This window comes from Coenobita brevimanus, chromosome 95 (genome assembly GCF_032717465.1).
Source record: "Coenobita brevimanus isolate Jiangsu-jjx chromosome 95, ASM3271746v2, whole genome shotgun sequence".
NCBI classification, from domain to species: Eukaryota; Metazoa; Arthropoda; class Malacostraca; order Decapoda; family Coenobitidae; genus Coenobita; species Coenobita brevimanus.
In genome coordinates, this window is record NC_137048.1 from 7120474 (window position 1) to 7140269 (window position 19796).

General features: G+C 40.4%; 1 protein-coding gene across 1 annotated transcript in view; it reads right to left on the bottom strand.

The window, feature by feature from the left end:
* The window catches only part of LOC145413187 (aminopeptidase NAALADL1-like), an 88257-nt gene that overhangs the window by 19868 nt on the left and 48593 nt on the right, over nt 1-19796 (bottom strand). Inside the window, exons 12-14 of the mRNA XM_080282913.1 lie at nt 19278-19378; nt 9325-9418; nt 2980-3141 (exon numbers count right to left, since the gene is read on the bottom strand). Coding sequence (XP_080139039.1) covers nt 2980-3141; nt 9325-9418; nt 19278-19378 — 357 coding nt within the window. The remainder of the gene's footprint in view (nt 1-2979; nt 3142-9324; nt 9419-19277; nt 19379-19796) is intronic.

Sequence of the window (19796 nt, forward strand, 5' to 3'; positions counted from 1 at the left end):
GTGTGTGGAGAAAAGGTGAAGCAGCGTATTGGAAAAACCCGTGACCTGCCTTAGGTGGCGGGAACACAGAACCAAACATCTACACAGAAATTGACAGGGCAAAGCCATAGGAGGTATCGAGGAGGGTAGGATAGATACAAGGTACAGACGTGGAACAGAAGATAGTGGCAACTGACAGTGGTATTAAGCAAGATGGGAAGAGGTACCACATATACGAGACGCAAATCGTGATACGAGAGTGGTATGATGTAGGTCAGGAGGAGGAGAGGACAGAGACAAAGCACAGACAGCGAAAAAGAATATAGTGGTAATAGACACTGTTATGGCACTTAGGAGGAAGGCAGGATGGATACAAGGCACAGAGGACGAAACAAAAGACAGTGGTAGTAGACAGGGGTATGGTGCAAGTTAGGAAAAATCTAATTAGCACTAAATAATGATGCTAGTCACGAAGAAGTGGTATGGAAAGAATGTGAAGCCGTAGCACTGTCTTTTTCTGCCATCGAACTAGGAAAAATAAGTTTCAAAAGGATGAAAATCTAGCCAAGATAAGGTGCAAGAATTATAACATTTCCCAAAACAGAAGAGTATTTCAACCCTGTCCTGGTCGCCCCTCCTCTAGCATTGTATTCCAGTTAACACCAGACGATTTTATTCAGCTGGAGAGAGCACAGAAGCCTGAGAGTGTTAATATATCACTGTTAACCGGTTCCTCATCCCGCCTTCTCTTGTACTACATTTCACATATACAGCAGTTCGTTCGTTTTAACTAGGCGGAAATTTTCGTCTTTCTGCAGCTTATTTCCTGTAGCTCAGTGACAAAGCAGAACAAAACTACGATTCTATATTCTCTCCAGTGCACTTCTTCGTGACTAGCATCATATTTTATTGTCAATCTCTTGTTACAGTCCAGCATTCAAGACGGAGGAATGTTAATATTAGGCCTAGTCAACGTGAACAGAGTATATGTCTAAAGTCAAACAATTATTTTCAGCTGTGAGTGAATCATAAGAACCTTAGAGTGCTTAAGCCCTTTCGTATTTAATATTTGAAAACGAAGCTAAGTTTTTGAAGAGTAGAGAGAGTATGCTAGCAAGGAGTGTGTGTGTGTGTGTGTGTGTGTGTGTGTGTGTGTGTGTGTGTGTGTGTGTGTGTGTGTGTGTGTGTGTGTGTGTGTGTGTGTGTGTGTGTGTGTGTGTGTGAAGAGGGTTATACACTGCTCTTATCGGAGGTGAGATGTTAGGAGCTGAGTAAAGCTTATTAAGGCTCACAAGGGGTAGACTACACATCCTTATCTAACCTAATATACCTAACCTAAACCTAACCTAATCTAATCTAACCCAACTTACTCTAAAATAACCTAGCATAGGCCAACCTAACAAACCCAACCAAACCTAAGCACACCTAAATTAACCCAACCCAACCTAATGTAACCTGAATCAACCTAATCTAGCCAAATCCAACCTAGCCACCGCACCACCCCAGACTAGACTGAGACCACACAGCGTACACATGTGACCAGGTGGCTGGAGTGTTGTCCGGAAGGCTGGTAAGAGGAGGGGATGTGGACCGAGAACGGGGTAGGGAGACAGGTTAAAGCTTTTTGTATTGGAAACATACCCTAACCCGAAGCTCAGCCTTCACTTCTGTTTATGCTTTCTGTCCTTATGCAATTGGGCATTCTTGCCCTTCTAGACGACTTTAACTTAGAAAATGCTACTCTCATTGAGAGGATGAATGAAGGCTGTATTGATCTTCTCTAGTTCCAAAAGTACATGCATATATACTTGTACATATATACATAAATACGTAGATATTTAGATGGGGATAGATGAAAAATATAAACAGTTAGATGGAATGGGAGGGGAATGCAGAGAAAGGCAGACAGAGAGGAGAAATTAGAAAGAATATATGTTTAGATTGGCATATATCCAAGCAGGCAGATAAATGGACAGATAAACAGACAGATAGATTGACAGAAGTATAAGGGCAAGGAAACAGCAGATTAGCAAAGTTTTACGGAACGAAAGTGCGATATATAGAAAGATGGACAGCTAGGCTTAAAAACAGACTGCTGGAAAGGAAAAGAGAATAGAAAAGCAGTGGAAGACTTACCTAGGATGTCTGTGAAGTTGCGTGGAGAGAGAGAGAGAGAGAGAATGGACTAAGGGATACTTACCTGGAAGGGTCGCGAATGTCTTTGGCTACATGTGCGTGAATATATACATATATATGTACAGATAGATACGTATATGTATGCGTGCATATGTGTCTCTCTCTCTGCATATGTATAGACATATGTGTGGCACTGTATCCATTGCACATTCTTAAACTTGTAATTCTGGTTACTACAACAACTTTGTACCATGTATGTGTCACTGTATCTCTGTTCATTACTGTGCTTGTCCTGGTAATTACTTCTGTACCTTTTATGCCATATATGTGTAATGTAACCCTTCGCTCTGACTCATCCTTCCCTGCTTGACCTTCAGCGACAGTGTTCCCCAGGGTGTTGGGGCTTATACTGAATGGTAAATAAAGAACCTAAATAAAATACAAAAAAGTTACAGAACGCAATGAGAGTGATAGCAGACATACAAACTGATTAAATGAGACAGTGAAACATCTTATCAAACAGACGACAAAGATATATATATATATATATATATATATATATATATATATATATATATATGGAGAAACGCAACTTTAAGGAAAGGGAAAGAGTCACCTAATATATTGTGAAGAAGTTGTATGGTGCTTATGAAGTTTGTAGGGTGCTGGAGACTGACAGACAGACGGGCAGGCAGAAGATTCAATCAAGCGGTAACTCAGTATTCTTGTTAAGTATGATGGTGCATGTGTGAATATTTCCTGAAAGTGCTCCACACAGACAGATAGACAAAGATACATAAAGACAGATAGTCATATAGACAGATAAACCAGCAGGCAATAGAGTCAATGGTAGGGGTAACTCACCTAGCATGCTCGTGAAGTTGTATGGTGCCTGTGAGAGTGCCCGTGAGTGTGTTTCGGTGAAGGATCTCCAGGCGTTGTACAGGTCGCCACTCACCTCGCTCAGCACCACAGGGGGCACCTCACTCTCACTCAGCACCACAGCAACGCCGCCCACCAGGGATGCTGTGAGGTGAGGAAGGGGTTAGTGCTGCGGTAGGGTGAAACAGGATGGCGAAAGGGGTATATGTGAATGAGTATGAAGGTGGAAGGAGTCCTGGTAGACCAAGAAGGTGACTAGATACGGTAAATGAGTGTGTGTGGAAGAGGTATGGAAGCTGACGAGACTACGAGACTGACAAGGGATCGAGCTGTTAGCATGATTTTTTTACGGTGTTCATGGTAAGTGTTTGACATCCTTTTTTTTTTTTTTTTTTTTTTTTTTTTTTTTTTTTACTAATCAGTTGTCGGATTGGCTCTGTCTTATAAGTAATTATGGAGCTACGTGTGGAAAGGCGTTCCTGTGAGGTATAGCCAGGATACCTAGAGCTTTTTTGGCGAATGAATGGGTGTGTGGCCAATTTCATTAGGTATGCTGTTGATTAGCTCTCCCACTATTATGTTCTCTGCATTTTCTGGTTTTCTGAACCTTACCTCACCCAACTGTTCTGCATATACGAAAAAAATGCGAAATGATGATAATGATTATGATGACAGTCAATCAATGGGGCACAGCTCAACACAACTCAGCACCTAGCGAAGGCACTCCATCCCAGCTCAGCACCAAAGCAACACCTCGAACCAGGAACGTTGTGGAATGTGGGGAAGATGTAGAGGAGGGACAGTTGCTGGGATCAAGTCAGTCGGTGTTACATGCATCAGGTATAACGGGTTGTCAAAGACCGGTATTTTAGTGGTCGCATACAGCCAGTGAATGAATGTCCAATAATAACACCGTCAGCCAGGAATGCTGTGGAATCGGACGGCAGTAATTCATTTTTTTATTATTGTTATTATTATTATGATTATTATTATTATTATCATCTTATTGTTTATAAAGGCTCCAATATGCTTGCATGCGTCGCACTTAGTCACCTTATTATTATTGTTATTATTATTACTATTTATTTTTATTACTACCATTATTATTATTATTATTATAATTATTATTATTATTGCTACTACTACTACTACTACTACTACTTGTACTACTACTACTACTACTACCACTGCTATTACTACTATTTCCTCTTTTTTCAAGACGGATGAATTTAACACTCGCACACGAAGCCTTCACCCAGACTTATACTGTATTAGTTCATAGGCCGCATTCTCAGCTGATTTAGAGGATTTTTAACATCCCTTCTTACAAGCTTATGTCTGTATTTGACCCGTACTGTTCACTTTTACGTCAATTATGCCAGCCTACTTGCTACGATTCTGCTGTGTAGTAGAGGAGATTGCAGTGTTGTAGCGGAGATTACGATATTTTTACGGTACAACAATTCAGTCACCTGCATACAAGCAGACAAAGGACTGTTGCAAAAGTAAAACCAGTGTGTTGGTTCTTGACTGACATAAGTACTTAAACCCCTTCAGTAGTCAGGTTGCAGTGATGGTTTGACTAGTAACCAAGGAGACTCACCTCTGTCTCATAACAAAATCCATCGATGTTCATGTCACCTAGGCCTAGGCAATGGGCGAGGAGGGTGGGGGGGGGAGCCTTCTTGTTTATCTACCCATATCTTCAGCTCATAGAATCAGATATCATAGTTATAGCTTCCTCTATAACAATCAGTCTCGAAAAGAGAATTAAGGTTGTTGCTATTGCCTTCTTTTGTATTCCTTTGTACTCATATCGTGGGGGGTGTCCTAGCTCCCTTAGGTGAAAGCAAATCGACTAGCCTATACCCATCCAGCCACCAGTTAACTATGCAGCACTATGAGTGACTGACCAGTGCCCGTGAAGTAGAGGAGAGGCTTCACTGTCGTCTTGCCCACCAATCAGTTTGTCAGCGAAGAGGGGGCTGGCAGTGCGCTACAACCAAATCAGTGTGGCGGCAGAGGAGAGGCTGTTGCTCCTCTGTACAGGTTTTGTTTTCATATGACCGAACTGGGCTTCATTCACAGGTTTGACACTTGGTCGTGTGTGCATGAAATTCAAGGAGGCTTGGTTATAAACTAAGCATGAGTCTCCTTGGTTACTAATCAGATCAACACTTAATTTTTACTATACTTGGCCATCAGCTGAGCCGAAAGGAGTTAGGGGCGTGTCAATTGAAAAAAAAAATGTGTAGTCAGTCAGTCAACCCCTTCAATCCAACGACATATTTTACTGTTTATAACCGGTCACTGGAACCGACAGACTATATCAGTGCCACCACGTGAAGGCGTCCCTCTTTCTAGGGGGGGGGTGTCGAGAGGGACGCCTTCACGTGGTGGCATTGATATAGCTGGTCGGCTCGATTGACCGGTAGTACATATGTCCCCCATCTCCCTCCCTCTCTTCCTGAAAGATGAATGGTGGACAGCAGGGGAAGGACAGCTTCTGTCTGTAGTCCATTGGGTTCACAGTGAGATGAACCTAGGGCTGCAGCTACTACTACTACTACTACTACTACTACTTATTCTTTCTGTTAGACGATTTCTTGACCCTTGAGAGAGTTCTCACGCATTGTAATGATTAATGAAGGTTTTATTAAACCCTTCTAGCCCAAAGGCTCCTTAAGGTTGAAAAAAAAAACAGCCTCTGAACAGCAAGATTATTGTCAGTCACCATAGTTAAAGGGTGACTCGCCTATTAACCGCTTGAATTAGGTCCTTTATATTACTATTACCACCAGACGATTTTATTCAGCCTTAGAGATATTTTCTGTTAGATACTGTCTTCATTAACCCCTTCAGTACAAGAGGCCTGTCCTACGTTGAATAAAAAAAAATGAAGTGAAACACACAAAGGGTGTGAAGGAGTTAACATTAGCAGAGACGGGACTGATGCGGTGGTTAGCGAGTCAAACAGTCCTCACGTAGAAAAGACTGGACTGTTGGTGCCGTCTAGCCAGTCAGTCAAGCGGTTGTATTCTGAATGGGACTGCAGGCTTCGTAGGACCTCTTCCTTGGCTATTTTAGTACGCACATTACACCTCAGTATCCTCTTGCTCTTGGTTCGTAAATACCTCTGCACAAGAAACTCAAACCCCGATATCTAATGTGTTGCAGGGACGGCTCATTCTGATGGTGTGGGCGTGGGTGCAGCAGTGGAAGCAGAAAATGAATAAAGGATGCAGGATAGACTACGATGACGCTGACTTGGCCCTACACACAACACACGAGTGATCGGCGAGGTGGAAGAGGATCATTATGTGCAAACCACCCTGTATTTCAGCAACGCACACTATGTCGATATTTAAAAGATATAAGTAACACATGAGACAGTGTTTGGTGTAATATGCAGGATAAACCACTATGCATCCTCTTATTACACCTGTCACCTGCAATGGGCTGCAAGGGAAGGGTTGTTGCTGTTGTCTAGTCACTCAATTTCACTCTATTTTACTCTAACCAACCCTAAAATTGTCACCTTTAATTTTTGAAGGCTGAGTTCTAAATTAACACTAGAACACGATGCCGGGCAGGAAGAAAATGCTATGAAAAGGACTGAGTTGCAACATTGTCTAATGTCTGCCACTGAGGTATGCCAAATAAGCTACAAAAGAACAAAATCTGGATCAAGTTAGAGTGAAACATCTGTAACTTTTTTCAAACTGTGAAGCATTGAAAGAGTTAACCCGTCCCAGTTAATGATGATAACTTTACCAACTCACTACATGTCGCCCCATTGCTCTGAAGCATTTCCAGTACCTTATAAGGTATTCTCACAGGGAAAATTTCACAGTTTTCATCAGATTCTTTCAGTACGGGTTACATCAGGGGTGCTCCACTGGCAGTCATTATAAACAGTATTCCTTTTCAGACAATACTGATCATGGTTGTTCCAGGGCGTCGATTAACTGTTTTTTTTTTCTTCTACACGTATCCAAGATCTTCGAGCGAGTGCATTACAAATCTTCCAGGAGTTTCTATCCTTCTATCTGTGTCTTAATATCAAAATTTAAATATTGTTGAAATACCACTGCCGATGCTGACGGTCACTTATTTTTTCCCTGCAGAATCGGCCAAGTGATGTTCCTCATGGTTCTGTTCTTTTACCAACTACTTTATTTATACCCAGACACTTTACTCCCGGAAGTGGCAGCAACCCATGAATCGCCTCCATGTCACTCTTCTCCGCCATCAGGCTGTCCTCTGTCCGGCTCACATCTCCCTCTCTCATATACCTCCCCATCCTATCCCTCTATCTCATCCTCGGTCTCCCTTTCTCCTTCCCCCTTCCAATTTACATACAGTTTCCTAGTCAGTATCTCATTCCCCATTCTCTCCACATGGCCAAGCCTTCTCAGGATATAAGAGTGTTTCCCAAGGCTTTTCAGCACGTCCACAACTCCACAACCCTCCTCCACTTCTTAATTTGACTCTGTCCCTCTACGTATCTCCACAGGCTCGTCTTAAATGACGTATTTCCACTTCTCTTACTCTTGGTTTGTGTCTTTCCAACAGAGCTCAAGCTTGTACTTCCATACATTAGAGTGGGGATCACAATACTGTCGTGCAGTGAATCTTAATTTTCATGCTCTCTTCCCAATCCCTTATCATTGCTGTCAGTGATTTTGCAACCGATTTTCCTTGTTGTATTCTTTCTTGAACTTCGTTCTCTAAACTTCTGTCCTTGGTCATCACACTACCTAAATATCTGAAGACATTCACATTCTGCATATCTGACTTCAGGTTCATCATGTACTCCGTGGTCTCATTCCTCAAAAAAAATAAATAAATAAATAAATAATAATAATAATAATAATAATAATAATAATAATAAATAAATAAATAAATAAATAAATAAAACATAACTCTTTGGCTACAATTGCTTTTTCATTTCGTTTCTGACACACACTTCCAAACTCATGAACCAAACCTTGCAACTCCCATTCATATTCACATAACAATACAGTATCATCAGCAAACAATAGTACAGGCTGTTTCCAAACCTATATTCTCTCACAAAGGACACGTCAACACGCACTGCTCTACCTCGTATTTTTTAATGAAGCTCTCTCTCTATCTCTCTCTCTCTCTTTATATATATATATATATATATATATATATATATATATATATATATATATATATATATATATATATATATATATATATATATATATATATATATATATATATATATATATATATATATATATATATATATATATATATATATATATATTATTTCTAAACAGCCATGGAGGTGTGATATGGCCATGTATTTAGATAAAAAAACTCAGATCACTTTTCACAAGTACTGCGGCCCTTGCGCTCTCACTGATACTCTTGTCAGCATTCATCAATTTCCCATCTACTTTATAAATTTTCAACACCTACCACATTCCGTGTCTACATATGTACCCCGTCAGATGCCCTCTCTAGATTCATAAGGACAGCATACGACGTCTCTCGCTTCTCAAAATGCTTTTCACTAAATATCAGAAAACGAATATCTTGTCTACACATCCCTTCCCATTCATAAAAACTTCCTTGTTCTTCCCCAGCTTAATCCTTGATTTTTTTCCCTAACTCTGAGAAGACAACATCCTCTATGATTGCCACACACTTCTCTTTCCTCTTCCTCTTTGCATTGAGGAATAATAGATCTGACTTTCAGACTAAAAACTTTACCTTTCAAGCTAATCTGCATATCTTCCACACTCATTCAATCACTCTCTCTCACTCGCTTATCAGCATTTCATCACACACTCCATAAAGATGCAAACGATACTGATGATGAAGACATTATCGATGATGAAGATAGCGACAACAACGATGACGAAGATGAAGATGATGATGAAGTTGACTAAGATAACGAATGACGAAGATGAAGGCGATATGGATGATGACGAAGACGAAAACGATGATGATAATGACGACGATAACGGTGATGATGATAATGAGAACGATGACAATGATGATGAAGGTAACAATGATAACGGTATGAAGATGATGAAAACAATTAGGATGATGACAAAGACGATAATTATGATGAAAATGACGACAATAACGATGGCAACGACGAAGATGATGATGATGATGAACATGATGACGACGATGAGGATGAGGAGGAGGAGGATGACAATGATAATAACCATAATAATGATACTGCTGATGACCATAACGGTGATAATAATGGTGACAATAACACTGATGCTGATAATAATGATGATGATGATGATGATGAGTAGAACAGGATGCCTAACTCACTTAGCATATGCGTCCACGTCAGGTTAGGGTCTAGCAGAGCGGTGTAGGCTTTGTAGGTATCATACTGGGAGTGCCGTAGTGAGTAGGTGTGAGCCTGCAATGGAGAAAGAAATATTATGCTCTCTTCACTTTAACCTTGCTTTAAAATTACATCAACGGAGGACACAGTGTTATACTCTCGTCACTTTAATTAGGCTTTACAGTGACGTCAGCGGTGGAGAACTGTAATACGCTTTTCACGTAAACCATTTTTGCCCTAAACTAGTGCTAAAAGTGCCATCTCTCCATCTTGAATGTTGAGGTGTAACAATACTTTAACACTAGAATGTGATGCTAGTCACGAAGAGGTGCTATGGAAAGGAGATGGAGCCATAGTTTTGTCTTTCTCTGCTTCTGAGCTACGTGAAAAAAGCTGCAAAAAGACAAAAGTCTAGGCCAAGCTAAGGCGAAAGGAGTATAGTAGAGTGATGTGTGCAAAGGGTGGGATGCTTAAACGTATTTACAATGGACTCACTATCATAACTATTTGTTGATGCAGGAGGGACGAGGAAAGGAGAGTGCAGAGTCTTCGCATGTCTCCTGTACCTCCCACAGTAATAATAACAATAACAGTAATCATCATCATCATCATCATCATCATCATAGAAAGGATGATGTTGATGATAATGATGATAAGTGAGGAATTTTACCCAAACACCTTTTATTTATCAAGAATAAGGAAAGTGCAACAATCCTCCCGTGTCTGTAGCCCTTCCTGTCCTACAAATTACGACAAAGACGATCGGAAATACGTTTGAAAATCCTATCCTTGTTACGTATCATTCTGGGAGCGTGACAGCGAGTGTGTACCAACTTGAAAGGGAGGCAAGAGCACAAGAACTGTGCCTCGGATGATACTGGTGATAACAGTAACGTCGAAGGTGATACTGTTAGCGTCGAAGGTGATAATGTTAGTGTCGAAGGTGATAATGTTAGTATCGAAAGTGATAATGTTAGTGTCGAAGGTGATAGAGTTGGTGTCAGAGTAGTGTCAAATGTCATAATATTATTGTCAAAGGCTATATATATCTCACAGGTGTCAGGGATGAAATGTAACGCTGTCAAAGATAATAATTCTTTATCGGTCGGAATTAGTCACATCTTTGCCCCTTCCAGGTGTAGGGCCCCGAGGCTAAGCTACCCTTGACATGTACATTTCAGGGTAGACCACTAACCTACTCCTGATGGAATTACAGAATCGAAATGCCTTCAGTCACCTCAAGGGCGTTCTGACCAAGAGGCAAAATCGCATGGAACCCGGCTATACAAACAGGCCAGAAGTAAACAGCCAAAGGATTAGTGTCAGAAAGGTAATATAAAAGTGTTAATGCCACAAATATATAAACAGATACATAGATAGATACGTAGATAGAGGGACATACATAGATAGACATATATATATGTGTGTGTGTGTGTGTGTGTGTGTGTGTGTGTGTGTGTGTGTGTGTGTGTGTGTGTGTGTGTGTGTGTGTGTGTGTGTGTGTGTGTGTGTGTGTGTGTGTGTGTGTGTGTTCTTACCTAATTGTATCTTTACAGGAATGAGTCAAGCTCGTATTGTCCCGTGTCTTAGACCATATTTATCGCACATATCCTTAAATTTGTGAATTGTTTTGGCACACACTATTTCATTCGGTAGTGCATTCCATTGATCAATTGCTCTGTTTGGGAAACTGAATTTCCTTACGTCTTTATCACCTCTCTTCTTATGCAGTTTTTTGCAGTGTCCTCTTGCTGATGCTTCTCCATATGTTAAGTAATCATTTATGTCTATTTTCTCCTTTCCTGATATGCACTTATATAGCATTATCATGTCACCTCTTTTCCTTCTCTCCTGTAGTGTTGGTAGATTCAGTTTATTTAGTCTTTCTTCGTAGCTTAGGTCCCCTAAGCTTGGTATCCATCTTGTAGCGGCCCTTTGAACTTTTTCAATCTTGTCTATATGCTTTTTGAGATGAGGACTCCAGACTATTGATGCATATTCCAGGGTTGGTCTAATGAATGATGTTATTATCCTTCTTAGCATGTCTTCATTTATGTATGTGAATGCTATTCTCATATTTGCAAGCAGTGTATACATGTTCCGTACCTCCTCGCTGATGTGGTCAGCCGGAGATAGTCTGTTATTGATAATCACACCTAGGTCTTTCTCTCTTTCTGATGTGTATAGGGTTTTATTTCCTAACTTATAATCCCAATCAGGTCTTTTTCCACTTTTACCAAACTTGGTTACATGACACTTGTCCACATTGAATTCCATTTGCCATGTACTACTCCATTCATGAAGTTTATTTAATTCTTCTTGTAGCTCCCTACAAGAGTCTGTGCTAGTAATTCTCCTTTGTATTTTTGCATCATCAGCAAACATATTCAGATAGCTCTCATTTCCAGTGTTACTGTTTATATCATTTATGTACACTAGAAACATGATTGGTGCCAGCACCGAACCCTGTGGTACTCCACTAGTCACTTCTTTCCATGATGAGTAGTTTCCTCTTAGTACTGTCCTCATTTCTCTTTTTATGAGAAAGTCTTGCATCCAACAAAACAGCTTGCCTCGAATTCCTCCTTGATGGTACAGCTTCCATAAAAGTCTTTGGTGTGGTACTGTGTCAAAAGCTTTCTTGAAATCTAAATAGATACTGTCCACCCATCCTTCCCTTTCCTGTATTGTGTTTGTTACTCTGTCATAGTAGCTCAACAGATTAGTAACACATGATTTTCCTTTTCTGAAACCAAACTGTCTTTCTGTTATCATACTGTGTTCTTCTAGATGATTTACCCAAGCTTTTCTTATAAGTTTTTCTAATACCTTGCTTACAACACTGGTCAGTGATACTGGTCGGTAGTTGAGAGGATTTTGTCTATTTCCTTTCTTGAATAAGGGGACTATATTTGCTTTTTTCCAAATATCAGGTAGTTTCCCTTGACTCAAGGATTTCTTGAAAATTAAAAATAATGGTTTACTTAACTCCTTTGCACATTCTCGTAACACCCAACATGAAATTTCATCAGGACCACTTGCTTTTCCTCTGTCTAATCTACTTAACTCCTCCTGTATTACTTTTTCTGCTATTTGTATATCTGGTAGTACGTGTGGACATGCGTGTTCCTCATATTCCCTCTCAAAATTTTTTTCTTCTGTAAAAACTAATTGGAAATTCTTATTTAGTGCTTCACAAATATCTTTCTCTTGTGTATAAGTGATTCCCTCGTCCGTGATGGATTGTATTATATCTTTTACTTTGGTTTTGCTTCTGATATAGCTGTAAAACAGCTTTGGTTGATCACTACTTTTATTTATTATATCCTCCTCAAACTGTTTTTGGGCTTCCCTCATTATTCTTGTATAGTCGTTTCTTGCCTGTTTGTAATTATTATACGCCCTTTCACTATTGTGTCTTCTGTATCTATTCCACAACAAATCTCTTCTTTCTTTTGATTTTTTACATTCTGTATTGAACCATTTCTGTATTTTCTTATCTGCTTCTTTGTGCTGTGGGATGTACTTCTGGACTCCTATTTCATAAAATTCACAAAATTTTTTATATACAGCATTTAAATCTTGTCCTCTAAGCTCATTTTCCCAATCAACTTCTAAGAAATACTTCTTTAGGTCTTGATAATTTCCCTTTTTATAGTTTAGTCTCTTTTTGTAATTGTCATTGCTGTTTACTATGTCATATGCTATCCTGAAGTTATAATTTAGTACTGCATGATCGCTTTTGCCGAGTGGAGGGTGATATATTAGACTGTCAATGCCATTTTCTTGCCAAGTAAATATTAGATCTAGCACTGAAGGTACATCAAGTCCTCTTTTTCTAGTGGTTTCCCTCACATGTTGCGTTAAGAAAAACTCTTGTACGAGATCCAGGAGCTTTTGGTCCCAACAGCTTTCTTGGCTATTTATATCTAGAGTATTCCAATTTATATTTGTATTGAAATCCCCAGTTAGTATAATTCTTTCCGATTTCTCTTCCATTTTATGTAGCAAGGATCTTATACTCTGAATTGTACTCTCTGCCAGGTCCTCATATTCGTCTCTTTCCCATGTGTTTGATCTGGGTGGCATATACAAATTGGCTACAATTACTTTACCTTCAGATGTGTCGATCTCTACTGCAATCAGTTCTACTTGTGATGGTATATCTAGGTTTATTTCCTTGACTTTTAGATTTTTCTTAGTTAATATTATAATTCCTCCTCCTTTTTTTAAGTTTCTGTCTCTTCTCCATATATTGTATTCCTCTAAGTTTAGTATGTCATTGGATATCCTTGGTGTTAATTTTGTCTCAGTTAGGCATATTATTTGTGGTTCATTTTCTCTGACATAATCATTCATCTCTAGTAATTTAGATACCATTCCATCCACATTTGAGTACATCAACGTTATCATCTTGTTTATATACTTGTCATGACATGGTGTGTGTGTGTGTGTGTGTGTGTGTGTGTGTGTGTGTGTGTGTGTGTGTGTGTGTGTGTGTGTATTGATGAGCGAACTCTGTGTAAGAACCGTAAAAATCCTGACTAACAAAGGCGTAATTGAACTACTAGGCGGGTCCCTGGTTCAGCCATAGTTACTGAAGACTGAGATAAAAACAGGTTAGATACAGCCATTGATTATTGACCCAGGTAATTTGGCTAACTGTATTGCACGATAATCAATGAGGAATACACAGCAGGACGGCATGGGGGAGGTGTGTGTGTGTGTGTGTGTGTGTGTGTGTGTGTGAGAGAGAGAGAGAGAGAGAGAGAGAGAGAGAGAGAGAGAGATTGACGTCAGAGGAAGTACTGTTACATAAGGGAAGGATTGCTTGAGTCTAAGCGGGGAAAAAAAAGAACGAGAAACAATACCTTGCTAAATACAGGGTGATACGCAGCGTCCATAAGTAGCGTCCCAGTACAATCCTTATGTGTTGCGAGGACGGCTTAGTCTGCTGGTGCGGGCGCTTGTATGGCAGTGGGCGTAGGAAATGAAGAAACGATGCGGGGAGGAAACGCTGACAGAGTCGTTCCCGCAACACAGGCAAAATTACATAGGGGAGTGGTTGAGCGGCTCTTGTATTATTTAAATTTACGAACGCTCACAATCCGATAACATGTTTCTCATCAGCTACCACCAGACGATTTTATTCAGCTTCTTATGAACGTCTAGAGGTGAGGGGGTTACTGAAGGCCGTATCTAACCTCTCCAACACGAAAAGCCTCTCCTGACCTGGATGAAATCGTCTAGAATGGGTAAGAATGAAATTAGAATCGAAATCCCTATCAGTTTTTCGACTGAACTTAACATGAAGCAAGTTTCCCAATATGTTTCGGTGTGTCTCGTAAATCTGTCTCAAAATTGCGGTTTATTACCGCTTTATTATATTTTATGATATTTTATTCCCTGCAATCGTTTCTTGCTACTTTTAGACAATTATATTCAGCTTTAGAGAGACTTTTCAAGTAGGAGGGGTTAGAGACAGCCTTCATTAATCCCTTCACTACGAGAGGCCTCCCTTAGGTTTGACAACAATTTCTAGAGATGGCAAAAATAAAGACGAAAAATAATTCACGGAACTGAAGAAGTTACGAAGTGACATGGCAGAATACGAATACTGAAGAGAAAAACAGTACGGTAAATGAAAGGGCTTCGTTGTCCCAAAATAGAGTGTACAGTGGAAAGGCACGTTTGTTCATTGTTCTTTGTCCTTCCCTGCTTCATGTAAACGATGAAGTAAACTTTTCTCAGTTACACTTGTGGCAAATTCATTCATTCTTATAAGGCGGAGTTTCTCGTCCTTCCGATCCTTCTTTCCCGTAGTTCTGTGGCAGAAGAACAATACTACAGCTCATCATCCGTTCCATAGAGCTTCTTCGTGACTAGCGCCATATTCTAGTGTTAGTCTCTTGATACACGCTTGACTGTGAAGGTGATGCCTGTTTTACGCCTATATCTCATTAACTTTAACTGGGATGAGATTTCCGTCTTTTGCAGCTTATTTCCCGTAGCACAGTAGCAGAACAGCACAATACTCCGGCTCAAAATCCTTTCCATAGAACTTCTTCGTGACTAGCACCATATTCTAGTGTTAGTTTCTTGTACATTTCAGCGCTCAAGATGAAGAGGTGGCAATTTTATGCCTAGTTAAAGTCAACGGAGTATAGTTTCCGTCTATTTTCCACCCCTGCTGCTGGCTTGAGGAAGATGGAGAAGACCTCTTTTAATCGGTGTGTTTTCACCTGATGGAACTAGACCACCGCCACAACTTGAATAATGAGCAGTGGTTTCATGAAATTTAATGGGCCATGGTTATTAAGTAAATCAACACACTAATCTAGCTACATTTGGCCATCAACTGAGCTGAAAGGGGTTAGGAAGCTTTGTCAGGTTGGAGTAAATACACTACTGTGGTTCTAAGCATTATAATACCATTGCGAATTATTCCTGGTGCAGTGTGACTATCAGGAATTCGTTCCATATGACACCCTGACTACAGAATGCAACGAGACACTCACAGTTGGATGAAAGAAAATAGATAAATAAAGCAAGAGAGTACGAAAGCTTTATCTCGGTGAGCCAGGGTATTATATTTTAGTTAGTCGGGTAAAACAAACAAACAAAAACTTATTCCTATTTACTAGACTGGAGTTATGAACGAAGCTAACCACAGTGGGTAGTAGGCTGGATTTAATAAGGGAAGGTTCTGCAACAACCATGACCTGTCCGAGTATGATGTGTTAGTAAATAAGGTTTTTTTTTTAATAATTTATACCAAATCTTTATATTTTTGTTACTGAACCATTGTTAGGCGAAGTACAAATCATTTTTCAGCAGAGAAGACGATAATTCAACCTTCCTTTACCGATACAGAGTTTCTTGTTGAGTCCTATATCTGTTTCAAAAATCTTCCCTCCAGGCAGCGCTGTGAACCGTATTGACTTGGTGCCGGTGTCGTGTGCTGGTGCGTCCCTCAGCCCACGCCAGTGCCATAAACCTTTACTTTTTCCAGGAATATCACGCACGTCAGCAAGACCTGCCTCCTGAGTCACGCGACCATTGAATTACGTTATTCAACATTGGGTTTTTATTTTTAGAGGCTTGACTTCTTACAGACTCGAGACTTATCTTAAGCTGAATACTATGTAGCGGCAGCAAGAACAATGAATCAAAATGGTTACAACAACAGCATTAAAATCTTCAGAAGTGACCGTCAAAAGCAGCAACAAAAATCAACCAGACAATAAACTTATGATGAAAGAAAAGGACGAACTAAAACTCCAATTACTGACGCATTTAGGAACGATGAACGCAATTCTAGCAAGACAAAAATGCTGCACATATTTAGTACGATTCTCGGCAGAAATATAAAATGCTGTGACTCACATGGCAACAGGCTACCTTCAGACGCCACCTGTTATGTGTGTGTGTGTGTGTGTGTGTGTGTGTGTGTGTGCTTCAGTTCATTCCCTTTAACTTGGGAGAGATTTCGTACCTTTTTGCAGCCTGTTTCCCGTAGCTCAATGGCAGAAAAAAGAAAAAGACAGTGTAATGGTTCTACATTTCTCCTCAGCACTTCTCCGTGGCCACCAACATAATATTTTAGTGTTACTCTATTGCTGCAGCGCAACATTCAGGATGCAGAGATTGCAAATTTACGCCTTGTTAAAATAAGTAAGGTATAATGTGAAGGCAAGAAAGAAACCTGTAAAACTGGGGTCAGTTCTTTTGCGTCTGGGGTTCCAAATGAATGATGCACCATTTGAACTCTTCCATCCTTCTTCACTGCCACTGTTTAGCTTAGCAATATCCTACTAGGTTCACACACAGCTTCCAGGCGGTGTGGCTCTTCTTCCCTTTGTTGGATTCATAGTCACTTGAATGAGATGTAGTGGACAAAGGTGCATATTACCACATACAGATGCACCTCAATCCAATGTGTCTCATTTAATTAGCAGATGATAGAATGCGGTGGAGTGGAAATGGGTGCATATAACCACCCACGGAAGAATAATAAAATGCATCTCAAGCCACAGCTTCACATTCAAGCGTCTGTCAATCCAGTGATGAAAGAGAGGAAGGAGAGGCGAACAGATATTTGTTTCTGTTTCTATGCTTCCACGACCGGGATGAGAACCTGTGTAAACTGTGCTATGTTCATACTTCAATCCACCTTTCACCAAACTCCCATTACCCAAGGGCCACCAAGATCGGAGCGACAGTAACGCCTCCAAGCTTCCTCGTTATTATACATCACCACTCAGCCAGCCACCTCAGGCCCTCCTCTCTCACGTACTCTTCTACCCTTTGTTTCATCACCCCTCACCCAGCCACTCCAAGGCGTCCTCCCTTATGTGCTCCCCTCTCCTTTGTTTCATTACCACTCACCCAGCTACTCCAAGCCATACTTCCTCCAGTACTTCCACAATATATTCACATTTTTTTCGGTCTTCCTCTCGTTACGTTGTTTTCAAGCTAGTTTCCACCTGCTTCTTTGTTACAAACTCCAGAGGTCATATAGTTACTATCTCACAAAATCAAGATATTTAGGAATCACACCAACTGACCATAAAACCTTAAAGCTGCAAACGGCTCTGACTTTGGTGGTGTTACGAGTATTTTCGATGCTCTTATTATAGGTCGTTAAGGATTTTGTGGCACTTCACGCTACATCACGAGACGATAATGGCTGAGCTGATGGGAGGGAATCATATCCGAAAGATTGTAGTATCAAATAAGGGGAAATGCCATCACACCAGTCCTTGAGATAACACTAGTGCAGCGCGTCTTACCCTGCTGTACCGCTACCAAAGACGACGCTTGAGGATATCAGCGACGGGGCATAGATTAGTTGTTGACTGTGTTAGTTTCTCTTCCTTTCTTTAATTGAATTACTGTAGTTTAGGATGATTGGTGTTACATTATCGTTGCCTATATACTAGTTTTCAGATTAGTGGTTTAGATAGATAGATAGATTGATAGATGGCTGAAGTTGTGTGAGTAATGCATATGATATCGGAGCTAAAAGTGTCAAGTGATAGATTACGTAAACGTGAATCTGATCTAGCTGGTGTTTGTGTCATGCTGTAAAAGCGGTGTGTATGTGACTCTCAGTAACTGACTCCACTCCACCAGACTGGCGGTGCGGTAAGGGGGATAGTTCAGACACTTTTACTCCATTAGCTATTTTAGTCATTACCGTGTTGCGTGTAAGAGACAGTGCTATGTTGGTATTACACTCTTGTACGGGTGGTGATGCTTTAAAACTCTGACTGATATGCTTCACATTGATTCCTTTAGCTTAGTTAATTCCTGTGATTCTTGTAGACAGGATAAATAGGAAGGAAAATAGCATGATTTACGATCTTCCTTTTACCTCAGTTCAAAAATTATCAAGTGGAGTACTAGCCAGAGACAAAACAAATTCAGGAGGTCTGTTTTTGTGCGAACAACAAAGGGAATGGATAATCTTCCCATGGCTCTTATTCTTTCTGTAGAAACATATACCAGATACAACGAACAACAAAAAAATTAACTCCTGGTATTTTGTTTTCTAACTCATAGTATTTTGTTTTTCACCAGTGAAAAATGAACGTGAGTAAAACATTTTAATACATCTAGTTCTTGCTGCAAAACCAATTATTAGTTTCGACAGGGAATCGATTATAAATATGTTAGAGCATCCCACCGCTGGTAAGGCCGTGTGTTCCCTGCCGCCTTACTCCATATTTAGTGCTGGAGATGGACGCCCTCCCGCCATGACTCCGATAGAGCCTGGGCGGCTCCACTGCCTGGTAATATAAAAGTCTCCCACCTCCTTCCCCGTCACCGGAAAGAGAATGGTGGACTGCATGAGGAGGGAAACCTCAGGCTGAAGTCTATCACGATCACTTTCCATGAACCCGGAGTTACTACTACTACTACTACTACGTACCCCGTCTTTGCCCACCACCATGAAGTGTGCAGAAGGGACACCACGTTGGGCCACGAAGCTCACGTAGTCGCTGCCGGAACCCAGGTTGCTGAAGTGCACGTCTGCAATGGAAGGAATTTGTAATTATCTTTTCTTTTTTCAGCTAAACGTGGCTTAAATCTTCCCTCTTTCCCTCTTGAATGTTGAGATGTAACCAGAGACTAATGCTAGGATAAGTTCTATGCTATAACGGGGCCTAAAATTGCTATCTTATCATCTCGAATGGTGAGTTGTTAAAATATATCAACACTACAATATGATGCTAGTCACAAAGACGCTATGGAAAGGATGTAGAGCAATAGAAGTGTCTTACTCTGCCACTGAACTGCGTAAAATAAGATGCAAAAGGACGATAATTTGGGCCATATTAAGATGAAAGAACTGTAGTCACGAAGAAGTGCTATAAAAGAAGCAGAGCCGTAGTGCTGTCTTATTCTGTCGTTAAACTAAGGGAAATAAGCTGCTAAAGAAAAAAAAATC